Source organism: Durio zibethinus, chromosome 19 (genome assembly GCF_047325235.1).
Source record: "Durio zibethinus cultivar Kanyao isolate XHJ-2024 chromosome 19, ASM4732523v1, whole genome shotgun sequence".
Taxonomy (NCBI): domain Eukaryota; kingdom Viridiplantae; phylum Streptophyta; class Magnoliopsida; order Malvales; family Malvaceae; genus Durio; species Durio zibethinus.
Window position 1 is genome coordinate 2,737,412 of NC_143180.1, and position 20,381 is coordinate 2,757,792.

The following is a 20,381-nucleotide window of genomic DNA, read 5'->3' on the forward strand; positions in this document are numbered from 1 at the left end:
TTTAAATAAAAAAATTAATACCGTTAATTTTTTGTCAATTAAAATAAATTTTATGTGACATTAATAAAATAAATAAAAATTTATCATGTAATATAATTAATATATAAAAATTAAATAAAATAAACTTTGTTTCTTCTCATTTTTTTTTATTTTTTTTCTTTTTCTCTAAAATCTCTTTAAGAGTTTAATTCATTATAACCCAAAAATTGATTAATTTCGTCACTTGATTAAATTTTATTCAATTAAAAATTTAATTGAGTTGAAATAAAAAATTAAAAACTCGATTGATTGATTGATTGTAATAAAATATTAAAAATTTAAATTATTTTTTAATTATAATTCAAACACAAGTCTAGAAAATAAAAAAATTAGTACCCCACAAGCATGGGTAGTACTAAATTAACCCATCTGGATCAGATGTGAGCAGCACGTAAATCATATTCAAGTTTAAGCTTCAGCTAAATTATCACAATCCAAATCTATCTGATTAAGATATAATTAAATTAATTTAATATATTTAAAATTTTACTTTCAAAATATATCCGAAAAAGATCTACTCAAAGAATAAGATTTTAAACACATAATTACATGAAAGCCAAGTGTCATAGTCCAAAGCTGTGTTCATGACTTGGGCTACCCAGTTTAATCATGTTACTTCAACGTGTTCGGCACAATGGTGAGATTGAAAATTGCAATTATAGCGAGATTGAAATTAAACTATATATGTTTGATAAAAACTATTCTAAAAAAGAAACTACTATTGATTAAAATCAACAATCACATCCATGAGTCTTAAGCTTTAATCCTCTGTCCAAACAATTCTACAAAAAGCTACTATTGATTTTGTGCAATACTTACCTTGAAAGTTTCGTTGTACCTATCATTGTGGAATGGAAATTGGCACATCTTAAAATCCTAATTCCATTCTTTGAGATCACATTGTCCGAGATTGTACAATATTATGCAACATGCCGGAATCTACATGCACAGAACCTGAATCCGACTGCCAGTGAAATATTTGGGGCGACGGAGTGGCATCAGTACGGCACATGGGGCAACTTGAATGTGAATAAAACCACATATCAATGCATGGAGCATGGTATGAATGCAGGCATTCTGGTAATGTCCTTAACTCTTCACCCTCTTCAAATTGAGACAAGCAAACTGCACACATTTCATCATCATCCACCAAGCCCATGCCCTTCTGGTACTCATCGGCTGGAATGAGTTGGGTTGCTAAATTCTCTAAGCTTGCTCTCTCTAACACTTCATTTCTCAATGAATGCTGTTGAGCTTGTGCTTGTTGTGCTCCTTGAGCTTGGCTATCACGGTGGGGGTGGCACCATCCCACGGCAATGCAATGGTAGATTGTTACCACCAAAGCAGCCGATCCGATGCAGACCAAAACGACGGATAATTTGGTGTTATCGAGATTGAAATCGACGTCTCCCATGGCAGAGAGTGACCAGGAAAATTCTTCAGAGCTTTGCATACAGGAAATTTAATTAAGCTGCATTGGTTTGGCGATGATTGCAAGATTATCCTATGAAGAACATTATAACGCTCAGTGAAAATTACATGATCCTTTCCCTCTGGCTGAGACTTGTACAAAGCCTATTTCAGCCCATGCAGCCCATTGTTGTTTTAAAAACACGATATTTAATTAATAAGATAAACAAAATATTACACTAATCATAAAAAAACATTTAAATGAAAAAGAATTTAATTTTATATTATGATTTTTTTTTGTTGAATTTGTGCAACAAAAAGGGCTTCACTTTGAACCAACAATTGAGAAAATATTTAATAATTGAAATCAATTACAAATATTCACATAAAAAAAATCAAAAGATTCAACTAAAAATGAAAGGGGATTGATTCTTCAAAGTTCCATTGAAGTTAAACCATGAATAAGATCCAACCATTTTGTTGGGACTCGAACGTGGAAGAGAAAAAAAAAAAAGGATTTGGCCTTTTTGAATGCTTTATTGAAATTGGGCACAACTACTTATAAAAGTTAAAGATTGGGGAATCTTCAATGATGCTTCTTTTAAATTATTGTGCATTATTTGATTACCAATCACTTATCACTTCCATGGACCATATATAATAGATAAGGTGTCAAAATTCAAGCAGAAGAAACCTAAATCAGCCAGGTATTATCTGGGACTTTTTTTTTGTAAGGAAACTTTATTTGCATACTTTTCATTTTATATATAATTAAAGAATCACTTATACCGACGTAAAATAAATATTCAATGATATTTCTTTTAAATTATTGTATATTATTTTATTAACAATCACCTATCACTTATCACTTCCATGGACCTTATATAGGTAAGGTGTCAAAACTCAAGTGGAAAACGTTAATATTATGAATAGTTTTTAAAAATAATTACTATAATATTTGAATTTTAAAAATATTTAAAGTGATATTTAAGTTATAAATTTATTAATTAATATGATATTTATTTTTAACGTGATTAATTTTAAATGATGACGTATGATGCATCGTATTTTTTAATAAATTTATAATTTAAATATCACATTATTTTAAATATTTTATTATAATTTAAAAATAATTTGCAACGTTAACCCATCTCAAAATTAAACAAACCAAGTGTTATCTGAGACATTCTTTTTATAAGGAAACTTAAATTATATTTTTCATTATATATATATATATGAAAGGAAGAATTCATTTACATGGTTGCAAAATTAATTTATTATACATATTTTTATAATTTTTATATGATTTATATTTTTTAATTAGGATATTGTTATTTCATACTCTACTTACATAAATTATGCACGTCAAATTTTAAGTTAATTAAATATGTATTTGTTTGATATAAAAATTCAATCATTAAATATATATTGAAAAAAAATAGTATTCTCAACTAATATGACAAAGATTTGAAACTTTACACATACAAAGGGTATAATTATATTATATTAAATCTAACAATTAATTTGTTAAAATATCAATTACACCAATATAACTTGATTCCTCTCTCTCTCTCTCTCTCTCTCTCTCTCTCTCTCTCTCTCTCTCTCTCTCTCTCTCTCTCTATATATATATATATATATATATATATATATAAAAGGGGATGTGAAGTTTTTTAACCCAACTTTTTGAAATATATTTATTAATTATTAAACTGTAAATATATATTTTATTTTATTTTATTATATTTAAAATTATCAAAGATTGAATTATAAAAATTAAAAAATTTAATATTTTACCAACGTATCACATAATTATTCACATATATATTATTTGAACGCACAATTTATACACGTTTCATTTTTCAGAGTAAATATACTTTTGCTAGTGGAAAGAATAACGGAAACACAAGAAAATAATGCAAAGAAAATGAGGATAAGGAGGAAGCTTTTTCATTTGGTTTAAAAAGAAATAAGATGGAAGAAAAATAAAGATTTTTTTAAACACATAATTTCTTAATTCTTACCTTCAAAAAGTTAATTTTTTTTTCTGCAATCAAATTGTGGAGATTTGCATTCAATTTACAAAGTATTATCCGTTTTGATCCAAAGATCTCTCGATTTTATTTTATAAAAAAACATCTCACAAGTTTAGATTTAAATCTCTATACACATATCATTGTAGAACTTCAAATTATTTTTCTTCCATCTTATCCTAATAAGATGGAAGAAAAATAAAGATTTTTTAAACACATAATTTCTTAATTCTTACCTTCAAAAAATTAAATTTTATTTTCTGTTTTTTTTCTTTTCCTACAATCAAATTGTGGAGACTCACACCTCAATTTGTAAGGTATTATTTGTTTTGATCCAAATATCTCATGATTTTATTTCACAAAAAATATTTTACAAATTTAGGTTTAAGTTTCTATATATATATATCATTGCAAAACTTCAAATTATCCTAACATGAGATTGAAATTTTATAAACTCCTAAAATAAAATTTGATGTTCTCGTCGAACCTAATATAAAATACATACAGACCATAGAATCACACCAGATATGAAGATTCTAAAAGTAGCTCCACGATTTAACACTTAGCTTCTATCTGACTGGTGATCATTTTTTTACCATTTATGAAAACCCGCACCCAACTTACGAAATATTTTTCATGAAACTTTCAAATCAAAATAAATAATACATCTCAAATTTGATATGAATCTTCACACAAATATAGTTTGATCTCTAATTTATTTCAATAAAGGTAGTCTTTTAAGAAAAAAATATATAATTTGTCTTTTGGCTACTTGAAGAGCTTATGATTCAAGTGCCCCTTCACATTTATTCTACTACTACGAAAAAATTGTCATGTTCTTATAATATGTGCAAATCCTAATAAGCTTGTATAATTAGATTCTTGATTTTAATATTTTTAATGTCATCAAGGAAGAAAGAAATAAACAAAAAAAAACTTCAATTATCAGGCAATTAAAAATTACATAAAATATAAAATAAAAAAATTGATGAAAATAGGAGGGACAAAACTAGTTTCACCATTCATGAATTGATACATATAAAATAAAAAATATAGTAATATTATACTAATATATATAATATTAAATAGAATAGACTAACAAAATAAATAGAATAGACTAATAGAATAAATAAAAATTAAATAAAAAATATAATATAGAGATAAATAATAAAATTGTTATTGTTGTTTGAATAATATAATTTCACAATCAATAGTAGAACTATACATTTAGTTAAATTCTATTCCTTAATTTTTCTTAAGTTGTTTTTAGACATGAAAATCACTACATAAGTACATAAACCCACACAAAATGTGATGAGGTGACTTTGAATATTTAGCACATGACATCTCATCTGTTAATTTGAATTGATGAGATCATTGCAATATTTTTTGAATCATTCAAATGTTACAAAATATATTTTTCTAGATTTAATTACACTTTTCAACTCAAATTTTATTTAATAATTATTAATATTTGGTAAAAATTTATGTTGTATTTGGGGTTGACTAATGAAAATTAATTTGAAGAGAATAAACTTAGGCAAGGCATTTTTATTTAGCTTTTTTAAGGATAATAATTTTCCCATTTATGTGGAAATAGATTTTTAGAAACATTAATCCCAAATACAATATCTAAATCGAAGAAATTCAAAACTCAAATTTAAGAATTTTTTTAAAATATTTGAATCGTGAATAAAAAATAAGAGTAAGAGGGAATGAAACGATTCTTGAGATATTGAATATGAACAACTTTTTTTTTTTTTTTTTGCGTAACACTGTTACTTGATGAGAGAGAGAGACGCCTCGTTTGACTGTTGCTTTTCGCTTCTCACTTCTCAAGTCATTCCAAAAAGAACAATAATAATAGAATCGCCGTCACTGTCTCCGTTACGTAACCGCTAACCCTTTTATTTCCTTATTCAACTCCGTCTCTTTAAACAGACTCCGTTTTCTTTCTTTCTCTCTCAAAGGGGATCATCTTTCAAGTTCTCAATTTTCTCTGGACTCAAAGGCTCACCTTTTAGGTAATAATAATGAAAATGAAATTTATTTTTCAAAATTAATTTCCCTTCTTTTATTTCTTTTTCTTATAATTTTAAGGTTAGGGTTTTTTTTGTATGATTGATTTGATTGCCTTCAAATCTGTTTCTTTTGTGGCTGCTCATATTCTGTTAGATTTTATTGGATTCTGGTTCTCGTAGAATCATGGGTCTGTTTTTTTTTTCTTTTTTTTTTTGTATTTATATTCTGTTTGGTTTCTGGGAGAAAATCAATAGAAAGTGAAAGTTTTGAATCTTTATGTTTTTAGGGTATTTTAGATCTTAGATATAGGATTTGTTTGTCATGTAAGGGATGCATCTTTTCCATTATTTTGAATCCATTTTTATATAGAAAATTTAGAATTAAATTGGGTTTTTGTTTTGGTATTTTGTAGTGGAGTTTAATGTATGTGAATAATTTTCTTTTTTATTGAGTGGAGGTGTTTTTGTTGATTTTTTCAGGATGGTTTGTTGGTGTTAACAATGTAACTGTCCTTGCTTCAGTTGCTGGTGTCGAATGTAGTGTGAATTTGATTGATTGATGAAACTTTGTGGATATTGTTGTGTTTAGAATTGAACCATGAAGATATTTATGAGATTCATCAGGGTTTTATGGATTGATTGATTGATTGATTGATTGATGCATCTACGACACTGCTGGGTTTTTCATTTGATTCGTGAAGATGTCCATAGAGAGCTTTTTGTTGACTGTTAGGGGTTTGTAAGTTGCATAGGCGAAAAGAGCAAGGAAAAAAGAATGGGGGAAGCTCTTCTCACTACACTGTCAATGGAGAATTGTCACCCATCTACACTTTTGTCAATGGATTCAGGTTCTTTTCCACCAGATGAATTTGAGAGAGAGATGAGCCGGTCTATGCTTCTCTCTCGGCCACCTGATATCAATCTCCCGCTATCGTCTGAACCAAGCCCACCTCCACTGGCATGGAATGATTTATATGATAACTTAGATGTTAGCCTTGCACCTCAGACATATGAGGCTGACGCAGTTGTCAATGTCCCAAAAGTTGCTAAGAAATGCATCAAGCGTCTTGATAGCATTTGGGGTGCTTGGTTTTTCTTTACTTCCTACTTCAAGCCTGTCTTGAATGGAAAATCAAAGTCTAAGCTAATTAGGGATGGCAATGGTGTGTCTGGTTATGACAAGTCAGAATTGCACCTAGATACTTTCTTGGTTCAGCATGATATGGAGAATATGTATATGTGGGTTTTCAAGGAAAGGCCGGAAAATGCACTTGGTAAGATGCAATTGAGGAGTTACATGAATGGTCACTCTCGGCAAGGTGAGCGCCCATTTCCATTTAGTGTGGTTAAAGGTTTTGTTAGATCTCATAGAATGCAGAGGAAGCACTACAGGGGTCTCTCTAATCCTCAGTGTTTACATGGGATTGAAGTTGTGGCATCACCAAACCTCTCTAACCTTGATGATGAAGAGAAGAGGAGGTGGACAGAACTTACTGGGAGGGATATAAACTTCTCTATTCCTCCAGAAGCCAGTGATTTTGAAGCTTGGAGGAACCTTACAAATGCAGAATTTGAGCTTGAGCGCCTCCCTGCTCCTCTAAAGAGTAATTTAAATTCCCACCCTAAAAAATTGCTTAACAGTACTGGTTTGAACTTATCAACGCAGCCATTAGAACATAGCAATTGTGATGGGATGGATGTATCAACTGTCTGCAACAAACGGAAAAAGGACTATTTCTGGCATGGAAATGATGAGGATGCTCATTTACCTAATAATTTGCATGCTAACCAAGTTTTGGATATGAAAATTCACCCTGTCGAGCCAACATGGTTGAATGAATTTAGCGGGGTAATGAAGAATGTGTATGGGCCCGTTACAGCAGCAAAAACAATATACCAAGATGATGAAGGGTTTTTGATCATCGTCAGCCTGCCCTTTTCAGATCTTCAAAGGGTGAAAGTTACTTGGAGAAATACTCCCTCACATGGAATTGTAAAGATATCTTGTGTGAGTACAGCCTGCATGCCAGTCATTAAGAGACATGATAGGACATTTAAGCTAACAGATCCAACACCAGAGCACTGCCCTCCAGGGGAATTTATTAGAGAGATTCCCCTTCCAAACCGCATTCCGGAAGATGCTAAACTGGAAGCATACTGTGATGAGACAGGAACAATGCTTGAGATTATTGTCCCCAAGCATCATGTAGGACCAGAAGAGCATGAGGTCCGTGTCTGCCTTCGCCCCTCACCATGGAGTGAACGAGCATTTGTGGACCTGGAGGAATCGATAGTGTGATACATGTAAAGATGTTAGAGTGGTTGGTGCTTCATCGTTTACTAACCTCATTCCTTAAGGAAATCTGTGAAATTAAAAACTGCATTTTTTTAGATAATATGTTTTTTTATCATACCTTTTATAATTTTCAATTTATCTTTAGATCTGTCGTGATTCATCATATTTAGTGACAATTTATGGACTTAATAACTGTTCTACATACATGTAGATTCTTTGAATTAATTTTGTGATTTGTGAAATTGGAATTTTGCGCTTTCCCTTGGCTTGAAGTTTTAAGTTTTGCATTAGGGCGGATAGATTGTCTGTTCTCTTATCTATACCTTATGAGAATCTTCATTCGAGCACGAGTCAAACGAAATTGTGAGTTTCATGCTGCTTTCCAAAGAATCATTAATGTTCTTATACATATCATTTCATGGTTTTGTGCGAAATGAAAATGAATGCAGCTTCCAAGTTTATGTTTTATATGTTCAAAACATTTTCCTTCTCTTTGCCTCTGCCTTAACATTGGATGTGCCTTACTAAAGAAGATACAATATTTTGAACATTTTTCCACACAGCAAAGGAAAAAAAAACAACCATTGAGATTAGTTGTGTAATTGAATATTTTATTTTATCCAAGCAAACCACAAAACTGGAGATTGTTTCCATCAAAAGAAACACTTTGAGAGAGCCTAAGCTCACCAATTAAAAAAAAACACATACAAGCATAGAATCAATTGAGAAGAAAGTTTCTAAAACATTAAAATAATATATGCTGATGAATCGCATATAAAATCAGAACTAAGCAGCCTAGTCAACTTCTTCAATTTTGGGACCAGCACCACTGCCCCCAGCTGGAGGAACATCATCAGCCATGCCAGAACCACCCATGTCGGGACCAGCTCCCTGGTACATCTTAGCTATGATGGGGTTGCATATGCTCTCAAGCTCCTTCATCTTGTCTTCGAACTCATCTGCCTCGGCTAGCTGGTTACCATCCAACCATTGAATCGCCCCATCAATGGCATCCTCAATCTTCTTCTTGTCATCAGGGGAAAGCTTTGAACCAATCTTCTCATCCTTGACAGTGTTCCTCATGTTGTAGGCATAGTTCTCCAAAGCATTCTTGGCCTCAACCTTCTTCTTGAGCTCCTCATCCTCAGACTTGTATTTTTCTGCCTCTTGGACCATCTTCTCGATTTCTTCCTTGGACAACCTACCCTTGTCATTTGTGATAGTAATCTTGTTCTTCTGGCCGGTAGTCTTGTCCTCAGCAGAGACATTCAAGATTCCATTGGCATCAATATCAAAGCAAACAGTAATTTGAGGAACACCCCTAGGTGCTGGAGGAATACCAGAAAGCTCGAATTTTCCCAATAAGTTGTTGTCCCGAGTTCTGGCTCTCTCACCCTCATAAACTTGAATCAACACACCAGGCTGGTTATCGGAGTAGGTAGAGAAAACCTGCTCTTTCTTAGTTGGAATAGTGGTGTTCCTTGGAATCAAAACAGTCATAACACCACCAGCAGTTTCCAACCCAAGAGACAGAGGAGTAACATCCAAAAGCAATAAATCCTGAACCTTCTCATTTCCTTCACCATTCAAAATTGCAGCCTGAACGGCAGCACCGTAAGCGACAGCCTCATCAGGATTAATGCTCTTGCAAAGCTCCTTCCCATTGAAAAAGTCTTGCAACAATTGCTGTACCTTAGGAATCCTAGTTGAACCACCAACAAGGACAACATCATGAACACTGCTCTTATCCATCTTAGCATCTCTCAGACATTTCTCGACAGGCTCCATACACTTCCTAAAAAGATCCATATTAAGCTCCTCGAACCTTGCACGAGTAATAGTTGAGTAAAAATCAATACCCTCGTACAAAGAATCAATCTCAATGGTAGTTTGAGCTGTTGAAGACAAGGTCCTCTTAGCTCTCTCACAAGCAGTCCTCAACCTCCTCAACGCTCTAGGATTCCCACTAATATCCTTCTTATTCTTCCTCCTAAATTCCTGAACAAAATGGTTGACCATCCTATTATCAAAATCCTCACCACCCAAATGAGTATCACCTGCGGTAGCCTTAACTTCGAAAATACCTTCTTCAATAGTAAGCAAAGAAACATCAAAAGTACCACCACCCAAATCAAAAATCAAAACATTCTTTTCACCAACACTAGTAGCTTTCTTATCAAGACCATAAGCAATGGCGGCAGCGGTCGGCTCATTAATGATTCTCATAACATTAAGCCCAGCAATGACTCCAGCATCCTTGGTGGCTTGCCTCTGGGAATCATTGAAGTAAGCAGGCACCGTAACGACAGCGTTTTTTATAGTGGAGCCTAGGTAAGCCTCAGCAATTTCACGCATCTTGGTTAAAACCATGGAAGAAATTTCCTCAGCAGCAAATTGCTTTTCTGCACCCTTGTAATTAACAACAATCATGGGTTTATCACCAGGCCCTGCTATAACCTTAAAAGGCCAGTGCTTTATATCACTTTGAACCGATGAATCACTAAATCTTCTCCCAATTAGCCGCTTAGCATCTGTTTCAGTTTAATTATGATTAACAAAAATTTAATCAAAACAGTGTAGCAGATAAGTTAACTCTCCCAAACTCTAGCTATTTCTATAATGACGTCATAAATATGAAACAAAAATATAAAAAATTAGTTTCATCAGTAGATCTAACGGCATAGAACATTGCAGATCTATAAATTAAACTAAACTATTTTTCTAAAAATAAATAGGGAATTAGGAATTTACCGAAGACGGTGTTTATGGGATTCATGGCGACTTGATTTTTAGCAGCGTCGCCGATCAAACGCTCGGAATCGGTAAAACCGACATAAGACGGGGTCGTACGATTGCCTTGGTCGTTGGCGATGATTTCGACTCTGTCGTGTTGCCATACTCCTACGCACGAGTAAGTGGTCCCTAGATCGATTCCGATGGCTGGTCCTTCTCCTTTTCCGGCCATTTATATGAATTTCTTTGACAGATCAAAACGTAAAAGAAAATCGAAAGCAAAGAGAAAATTTTTTTGTTTATTTTTGTTTTGTTATGAATGGAGAGAGAGCGGGAGGGAATAGGGAATTTATATAGAATTTGTAAATTTGAGGATTCAGTTCCAGAAAGATCTATAAGCGAATTCTTAGCCGTCAGATTTGACTCTATGCTTCCGACCTAAAATCTCTAGCTCTTGTTAGGTTCTCGAAATTTCCATTTTTGTTTTTTTATTAATTAATCTATTAAAGAATATTCTAATCCTATAAGCGCACGTTTCATAAGAGTCGGAATCCTCGTCCAATTGGTGAATCTCTCCCGCGCTTTTTAAACCTCATATGTGCGAGGCGTGTGAAGTTTACGGGCCACATACAGCTAGCTTAGCTAAATTGGCTTTCGCATCGTGGCCGGTCGGCTCACCACGCGGTCGGGATTCTTTCTTAGATGCTAAGACAGCAAAGACTTTTGCCTTTTTTTAGTTTTGGGCACCTAAGCTAAGACAGCAAGACTAGAAAATCATTTTATTTATTTATTTATTTATTATATATTAGGATTAATAAGTTTAGAAAGCAATTTCTTGTTTTATATTTTATGCCATTTGTGAAAGCGTTTATTATTTAATTATCATAGTTCTAAAATTTTAATAGTTTTGAAGATAAATATTTTTAATTTTTATATAAAAATAATTTTTTAACATTTAATAAATTTGGATTCAAGTTTAACATTTATAACTTTTGCTATCTCCAAATTGTTTTTTTAATATATTATGTGAGACAAAAAGAAATGAAAGCTCAAATATAAAGAAAAAAAAACCCAAAAATAAAAAGAAGCTTTAATTTCATGTCTCGAGTTGGATAGTCCAAAAGAAAAAAAATAAAAACCCTTTTAAAGGGATAGGATTATAAGATAAATGTATATTTGTGATTTATTTATTTATTTTTAGAAGTGTTTAAATTTGATTTATATTTGGTAAAAAAATTATTCTACTCGTTGAAATTCGATTCATTTAAATGATAAAATATTCGTATTCGATTCGTATTATATTTAATTAAATTAAATGCAATCATTGATAAATATTAAATGAATATATTCACGAATATATATAAATAAATATGTTCATAAATTTATATAAATGAATTATAAACAAATAAACTAAAAACAAATATAAATGAATCCAAATGAATATAAATGAATCTTAAAATATGATTAAAATAAAGGATAAAAATATAATTTTATTATTAGTATTATAAATGTACAATGAACAAATCCTAAACAAATGAATTTTAAATAAACATTAAACAAGTTTGTTCATGAATATAAATGAACCAAACAAATTTTTATTCATATTTAATTTATTTAACAAACGAATATAAAAATACTATTCAAAATTATCTGTTTAGTTTAATAAATAAATAAAAATTAAATATGTTCACGAACAGTTTATTGAAAGTTCTATTTATTTTCATCTTAAAAAGTGATATATCCATGAATTAAAATCTTGAAAATTGGTTATTCATGGAGTAATAAACTTAAGAAACCTTAATTAAAGCAAGCGGAGAATGAAAACATTGAATTTTCACTTGAAAATTCAACTGGGAGATGATAAACCACTAATTCAACAAAGAAGATATGTACATGGTAATGTTATTTGTTTGTTATCTTATAACACTTCCCAAACAAATTTTTTATCTCCATATATATATATATATATATATTAATAAAGATTCACACAAAACTTGCCAATGTACTTAAACAAAAGATTTCATTGTAGTACTGAGTGAACCTATTGAATTCCGGGAACACTGAAGCCCTACTACAAATATAGGAAGCACTTGGAAATATCACAGATGCAAAACTTTTTATTGAAATCAACAAACAAGAGAAACAATGTTATCACAGCTCAATCCTTTTTACTTTGCAGCATATGAGAAACCTTTCTTTTTCCCTTGATTTTCACGGCTTGGATGGTGGATGCTTGTTTCCAATAGGATTTGGGGCAGATGGAACCTTGCCTTTGTTATCATTGAGCTGTGTTCCACGTTCCTTTTTCATAAAAGAATTGAGACAGAATCAAAATTCATGTCAGCCATTTCATCATAATCAAATAAAGAGCAAAACTACATTATATTTTTTCCCCTTATAAGATGGTTATAAGTATCCTCAAGTTTTGTCTGGACGATCTTGAGGGCGCATTCTCACATCGATTTGATACATTTAAGATTTTATTTTCCACAAGAATCGAACCCAGATTAACAAGGAAAGTACTCCTCTCTTAACTATATTATATTTAGCAATAAGAAAAACTCACCCAAGTAGCTAACAAGAACCTGTTGGCAGAATTTGGTTTTGGTTTAGCAGTGCTGATCTTCATACCATCAGCAACTATAAAAAAAAGAATCCAAAAAACAACGTGATTAGTCTTCTTTTTATAAAAATATTATAACTTTTTAAGATTGCCCGAGGAGATATATCAGATGAAAAACTTGAAAGAGCTTGCCTGTTTCCATGGCTTGAATTGAGAATTGAGATTGTGAAGCTGAAACAAGAAGAAAAGCAATGATCAAATAGGCTAAAACTTGGATTCTCTTCATCTTTGGTGCCAACTTTGTGCTTTTTCACTTGGGGCTGCTGATCTTGATCATAGAGAGCAACATATTTATGGGACAAATTGGATACTTAATCATGACTTGTTTGAAAGCAAGGTAATTTCTTTGTTAAAGCTGTCTGGGAATCCAATGCCTTTTACAGATTCGGATTAATATAAGGCTAGAGATGTGGGCTTTTTTTTTCTTGGCATTGCATGTTGACTTGAGTAATGGCACAAAGCCATATGATTGAGCTATCATGTCAACTCTATTTTCCTCCCACTGTATCTCTCTTCAGCCTAAAGTTGAGCTGGTGTTTGGTATATGGGAATGTTGTTGATTTTCTAATCATTTAATAGAAAGGTCCAAAATCATTGCTTTTGCAACGTGAAACATGCAAATTCAAAACAATTAAACAATTTGTAATAGCTCATGTTAATTAATTCTGTAGAAAATGAATCTGTCAAGTTAGCTTTAAAGAGTTGAAGATTGTACCATAAGAGAAGCATTTTTGCTTTTAATGGTTGCCTTGATATGCATGTACATTTTTTATTCAAGAATGTATGTTTATCAGCTGAACTTCCCCAAACATTTTGCCTGAAATTTGCCACAAACACACCATGGATAACCTTGCAAGGCTAGTCATTTTTAATCTATCTTGAGTAACAGGCAGTCTGATCTTTGCAAAAATGCTTTTGCAGCTCTTTCAAGAACTATAGTGTTTAGCAAAAGCTTGACGGGGTATTTTATTACAATTATCATCAACGAAAAGTTGATAAAAGAGTGGGACAACACTTGGCAAAGGAGAAAAGAAAAAAAAAGAAAGACTCTTGAAACCAGGGTCTTTGATTGAGCCTCATGGACTTCCCAAAAGACAAGTTGTAATGATGCCATTTACCACTGTTAACATGGATTTTCTGTCTGGAATTTTGTAGGTTTCATTAGGTAATTTGTTACATTGTCATTCGAATTAAAGTAGCTTGGCTTCTTTCGATTTTCCCTCTTATACTTGTGGCTCAATTTATGCTATCCTTTAGGGTCCTCCATTGTTGAATAAGGCAATTGCAGAGTCAATTTTGGCACTTTCACCGGGTTTATTTTCATATATAGCTGTAAGATTCAATCATTTACAGGAATTGCAAATGCTGAAACAATATTTTTTTCCCCTAAGCTTTCATTTTGGTGGAATTACTGTGAATTGACCCCATTGAACAGCTGAAAAGTTTTTCCATAAGTGCAAGAACGACAGCAACCATCAATGGGCACTTGGTCTAGTGGTATGATTCTCGCTTAGGGTGCGAGAGGTCCCGAGTTCAATTCTCGGAGTGCCCCCATTTCTTTTCATTTATTTTGCTATAACCCTTCCATTTAGATGATCAATGGCTCAATGTTGTAGTATTTGGCTTCAGGTTGAAAACTATCAAATGCATGAAAGGCAGTTAAGTGATTGCTAAAAACATTTCAGCTAAGGTTCCATCTTCTGTTTTACAACCATTTTTTTCTGATATACTTCAATAGGGTCATTATCTAGAGCTTTGCTTCCATTGGTTGTTGCTCAACCTGTTTCCACACACCAGTTTTCCTGGTCTGCTGATTGCTAATTTTGATTTGCAGATTGAGAGTATAGTTTCGAGCATCATATCAATGATGAATCTCTTGCCAACAACAGAAATATTAGATGTAACCTTTTAAAAGTAACTACATAATTGTCGATTTTATTCTACATAGATTCTTTATCCTTTTCACCTTTTGTTTGTTTATCAGTTGAGCCCAAAGAAATCAAGCATAATTGTATAAATAGCTTGTTAAGATTCATGCTTTGTTCACAATAATGATGGCATGTGAACAGGCTTTTCCCTTCTTTTTTTTTTTTCATTTTACTTTTGTTTATTACATGAACATAAAGGTCAAAGTATTAGGCATAGCAAAAGCGAAGGGCAGTTGGAACTTATTTGTTCAATCATTTATTAAAATGTTCTTCATTCAGACGAAATGAAGAAAAGTCAAGTTCACAACTACTTGAAAATCTGTCTCGCTGTTGAAGAGAAAGAATATATATAAATATATATATATATATATATATAAATTGTTTAGGATAATAAGTTTAAAGGAATATATAAAAGTTCGTATATTTATATTTATTTATTTTTATCAAATATATATAAAATATAAAAATTATCATATTATAATTTATATCAACATACAAATACAAAATATAATATTTATTTTTTATTAATAAAATATAATTTTTAATTAAATTTAAAATCATATTATTTAAAATTATATTATTTTACAATATCACCATATCATATTTAAAATTATCATATATATATATATATATTTGCAATTTCAGTTTTGGGTTTTGACTAATGAGCAAGATGGAAAATCATATAGAACAAAAAAACCAGGCTCCAATGCTGAACCAGTCCGAGCAAATGGTGAAGACTTTATCAACCTTGTCTTTATTTCTTCATCTGATGACTTCATGAATACTTTATTATTATTTTATTATTTTACAATAATAAACTTATTATTTCTATAATAATGAGAAAATATATTTTTCGTAAAATAGATAAAATTTTATTTGATACAAAAAATAGATCAAATTTGGAATTTTAATCAAATTTCATATTATTCATAATATATAGTATTATTTATCTAAGATAAAGATTTGAGCATACATCAGTTAATAAATTAAATATTCGAATATCTTGACTCAAAAAATATTTAAGTACATAATTCTATAAGCAAAAATAAATATGCACAAAAGTAATTTCAATTACGTACAAAATAAATGTCCGATTTTGAAATTTTATTTTTTTATAATTAAAGTTATCAAAAATTAAAATTTAATATTTTATTAATAAATTACACTATTGTTCATCAATTGTACTATCCAATAAATTTTGTTATCATATTTGAATTTTAAATATGAGATTCTATTGGAATTTTTGTATTAAAAAATTCCAACTAAATATTATCATTAGTTTTTTTTTTCTTTTCCAAAGAAAAAGTTCTGCCATTAGTGTTAGTACTTTTTCTAGTGTTCTCATTTAAGGATTAAAAAAAATCATTTTTTAATTCATTTAATATTTATATTCAGGGTTGGCCGACAAGAGGTTTGGAAGAATAAGAAAGAGAAATATTCACAACGCAAACCTAACCAGAATGTCTTGATTCGAAACACATTTTTTTTTTAGGAGTATAAAAATGAAAATAATATTTAATAAAATAAATAATTTGTAAATATATTTAATTTATATTTATTTATTAAACTAAATAAATTATCATGAATAACATTTCATTATTTGTTAATTAAATAAAAAATTATAAAAAAATTTTATTTCTACTAAATTCATTTGTATAAATAAATAAAACATTTAACAAATAATTTATGAATAAATTCTATTTATATTTATTTATCAATAATAATAAAAGAATATAAATAAAATTTTAATATTTATTAATTAAATAAATATGTTATAAAATAATAAATTTTATTTATATTTAATTCGTATACACCTTTAATCACCTCCGATGCACGGGCTAAACAAATCCCAAAAACCGGGAACAGCAGCATTTGGCAGCGAAATGCAGCTGTTGGCACGTCACATTTGATAGTCGCGCGTGAAGGCAACAATGAAGAAAGTAAACTTAAATTGTTAAAGAGGACAGTGAAACAAGAAAGACAGATTTTAAAAAGACAACATGCTTAAGACAGAAAAGGACGCAAAGTCTCCAAATGTTATCACCGTTCCATTACCATTGTTGTCGGTTGTCGGTTGTCGGGCTACTTGAAATAATTTTAAAATTAAAAATTTAATTTTAAGATATAAAAATTTGACTTTATAAAAAAAAAATTCATCAGATTAAAAAAAGAAGTGAAAAGTTTCATTTTGATATTTGCTATAACATATTTTATTTTTTAATTATTTTTTATTTTTACTATACAAATATATATAATTTTATTAATTTTGAGAGTAAAATTTAAAAAATTTATTATTAATCGACGTGATAAGTTTGTTTAATCCTTCTAATATAAAGAAAGTGATTGTGAACTCTATGTCTACTTTTTCATTTCAACCCAATAATCCATTATACATTAATAACAAAGTTTTAAAATGAATCTCATTTGAAAAAAAAAAGTTTTTATTTATGAATTATCTTTTTTTTTTGGAAAACATGCATTAACTATTTTAATCTTATTTAATTTAGAATTACAATAATTCCTGCTATATTATTCTCTTAAATATATTTTATTTTTTAATTTAATAAAGTTTATATGACTTCCCTTATAAGTATTTAATAGTATAATTAAATTTATATCTCTCAAAAAGTTTCAAACAAATTTCAACAGTGTTTATACTTTTTTTTCCTTTCATTCTCTCAAGGAAAAAAAATAAAGGAACTCTCCAAAACCCTCTTCCTCCTTTTTTCTTTGTTTTTCCTCTACTTTCCCCCACTTTCCAACTCTCTCTCTTCTTTCTTTTCACAACACTTTCCCTCTCATTTCCTTCCTTATACCATGAGTCCCGTTTCCTTCGCCCGTGACTTCCTATCCCTACTTCTTCTCCTCCCAAATCACTCCCCATTTCTCTCATGACTCTCTCTCTCTCTCTCTTTCCTTTCCCTTTCCTCCATCAGAAAATCATCGCAGCCGTTCATTATGCGGTCCCCACTGGCTCTTCGCAACGGCGAGACACCTTCCCCTCACCACGGAATCTCAACACCTTCCTTTCACTCCACTGTAACTCTCCGTAAACTCAGACGATTCAACTCACTGATTCTCGTCTTCCGACTCGCCGCTTTTGCTTTCTCCCTCTCTTCCTCCGTTTTCATGGTCACCAACTCTCGTGGCTCCGATTCCCCTCATTGGTTTGATTTTGACGCTTTCAGGTTAGTTTTAGAAGCAGAAGCATTTTTGTCTGTTCGCTAAGAAAAAAATTGTCAAACAAAACTTTTAATTTAAATTTCTTTTTTATTTTATATAGAATTTAATTTAAAAAGCTTAATTTTGTTAAATTCGACGCTTTCAACTTCGTTTGAAAACGTGCGGTTCTTTAGTTCACATTTCAAATGAAAAAAAAAAAAAAGCTTTTAATTTCTAGTTTCTTTTGCTTTACAATTTTAATTTTATGAAAATTGAAAACAAATAAAAGCTTAAAAATTGAAAGTAAAAAATCAAAATCTCACCGCAGATTTGTCTTCGCCGCAAACGCAATCGTGGCTTTGTATTCGCTTTTCGAAATGGGCGTTTCCGTTTGGGAGATCTCCACCGGAGCCACTCTCTTCCCCGAAATCCTCCAAGTTTGGTTCGACTTTGGCCACGACCAGGTTTTCAAATTAACCAAAAATTTGAATTTTTTTATTTTCTTTATGTTTTGATTTAATTATAAATTCATTTTATTTTTGAATTAGGTATTTACATATTTATTATTGTCGGCGGACTCGGCGGGAACGGCGTTGGCGAAGACGTTAAAAGGGACAACCACGTGTACAACGTCGAACTCGTTTTGCGTTCAATCTAATATTTCGGTGGCGTTGGGTTTCGCCGGCTTTTTGTTTCTAGGGTTATCGTCTTTGCTATCGGGTTTTCGAGTCGCCTGTTATATAATCAGCGGCTCTCGTTTCCTTATGTAGATTTTAGAAAGAGAATATTTTTGGTTGTGTGAAGTAGGTGTTGGACTTTTGCCGTATACCATACGCTATGACTTTTTTTCCCTTCATGTGATGATAGTGATGAACGGTGATTGATTTACTGATTTGTGTTTATTTTACCACGATGACGTGGCCAATGAAACTGATGTGTACATATGAGTTATCGTTGACCAAATCCTACCAACCTTATTATTTCAAAAGTAGGATTTAGTCAACAGTCATTTTATTAGTGCATTTTCAATCGTGATTGTTAATTTCATTACATATTAATTATAACGATTAATACGTTTCAATTATATCAAAATATAATATATTTAAAAAATTTTTTATATGAAATTTGATATTAAATAATATCGATTATTTTTATTATTTTTGATAAATTTTAATAAAATAACATGTTTCAAGTGATATGAATATGAAATATATTATAAAAATTTTAATTTATTTTATGTTATTTAATTATTTTTAATTTAATAAAAATAAAATTAATTGATAAAATAATCTTTAAAAGTTAAGTTTTTTATTTTTTATTTTAATTTTTTATACTTTATTTTTTAAATTAAAATTTATTAGTATTTTAATTTTTTTTTCAAGAAAACAATTATATATTTTTATAAAATTTAACAACCATAAAATCTTGATTAATTTTTTATTTTTTGTTTTTATTTTAATATTTATAAGAAAAATTTTATTTAAATATTATATTATCAAATTAAATGTTTAAAAATATTATAAAAATTTTATGACATCATTTCTTATTCTTTTAAACTTATTTATTTGATTTTTGAATATATTACATATTTATATTGTAAATTATTAATAATATTATAATATACAAGTTCATATGTATTTATATATATTTATATTAAATTAAAATTTTAAAATAATATATCAAAATAATTTATATCAATAAATATCATATTTTTAAAAAAAATCAAAACATTATTTGATACGATATTAATATCTTTTCTTTCAATCCATTAGATTTCTTATTACTATTTTTTGTTAAAAATTAATAATTTTATTTTTATTAACAAATCCATAACTTAAGAGATTCTCTTTTAAAATGTGAATTCTTACAAGACTCTCCTTTGTTACTTTCAATTTAATATCCTTTATATCAACAAAAATTACCAATTGAACCCTCAACACTCAAAATTTAAAGGTGCAAAATTAAATTTGACAATTCATGTATTTATATCGTATAAATTATTAAAATTTATATATTCATATTATATTTTACATAAAAATTGTGTTACAATTCATGTCAACATCAAAATGTGAAATATATATTTTTGATTTTATTAAACTCATAATTATTATTAAAATTTTATGCTATTACCTTTAT

General features: G+C 30.0%; 4 protein-coding genes, 1 long non-coding RNA gene and 1 other non-coding gene across 6 annotated transcripts; 3 read left to right on the top strand and 3 right to left on the bottom strand.

Annotated features, from left to right (window-relative positions):
* Positions 1-397: 397 nt before the first annotated feature.
* LOC111309510 (RING-H2 finger protein ATL52-like) lies at positions 398-1,793 on the bottom strand. Its single transcript, XM_089748988.1, has one exon. It carries the CDS (start codon positions 1,490-1,492, stop codon positions 935-937), a length of 558 nt encoding a protein of 185 aa, XP_089605114.1. The 5' UTR covers positions 1,493-1,793; the 3' UTR covers positions 398-934.
* Positions 1,794-5,219: 3,426 nt separating this feature from the next.
* On the top strand, positions 5,220-8,058 carry LOC111310219 (uncharacterized). The gene is made up of 2 exons (XM_022909444.2): positions 5,220-5,506; positions 5,984-8,058. Exon 2 carries the CDS (start codon positions 6,279-6,281, stop codon positions 7,800-7,802), a length of 1,524 nt encoding a protein of 507 aa, XP_022765179.1. The 5' UTR covers positions 5,220-5,506; positions 5,984-6,278; the 3' UTR covers positions 7,803-8,058.
* A 331-nt stretch (positions 8,059-8,389) lies between these two features.
* Positions 8,390-10,853, bottom strand: LOC111310218 (heat shock cognate 70 kDa protein 2-like). Its single transcript, XM_022909443.2, has 2 exons — positions 10,551-10,853; positions 8,390-10,330 (listed from the first exon to the last, which is right to left on the bottom strand). Exons 1-2 carry the CDS (start codon positions 10,762-10,764, stop codon positions 8,595-8,597), a joined length of 1,950 nt encoding a protein of 649 aa, XP_022765178.1. The 5' UTR covers positions 10,765-10,853; the 3' UTR covers positions 8,390-8,594.
* A 1,671-nt stretch (positions 10,854-12,524) lies between these two features.
* LOC149513321 (uncharacterized) lies at positions 12,525-13,533 on the bottom strand. Its single transcript, XR_016330504.1, has 3 exons — positions 13,288-13,533; positions 13,099-13,172; positions 12,525-12,833 (listed from the first exon to the last, which is right to left on the bottom strand). It is a non-coding gene; the product is annotated as an uncharacterized LOC149513321 (long non-coding RNA).
* Positions 13,534-14,635: 1,102 nt separating this feature from the next.
* Positions 14,636-14,707, top strand: TRNAP-AGG (transfer RNA proline (anticodon AGG)). Its single transcript has one exon. It is a non-coding gene; the product is annotated as a tRNA-Pro (tRNA).
* A 3,129-nt stretch (positions 14,708-17,836) lies between these two features.
* LOC111310223 (CASP-like protein 4C1) lies at positions 17,837-19,175 on the top strand. The gene is made up of 3 exons (XM_022909450.2): positions 17,837-18,271; positions 18,574-18,709; positions 18,794-19,175. The coding sequence occupies exons 1-3, from the start codon at positions 18,042-18,044 to the stop codon at positions 19,013-19,015; spliced, it is 588 nt and encodes a 195-aa protein (XP_022765185.2). The 5' UTR covers positions 17,837-18,041; the 3' UTR covers positions 19,016-19,175.
* Positions 19,176-20,381: the final 1,206 nt, after the last annotated feature.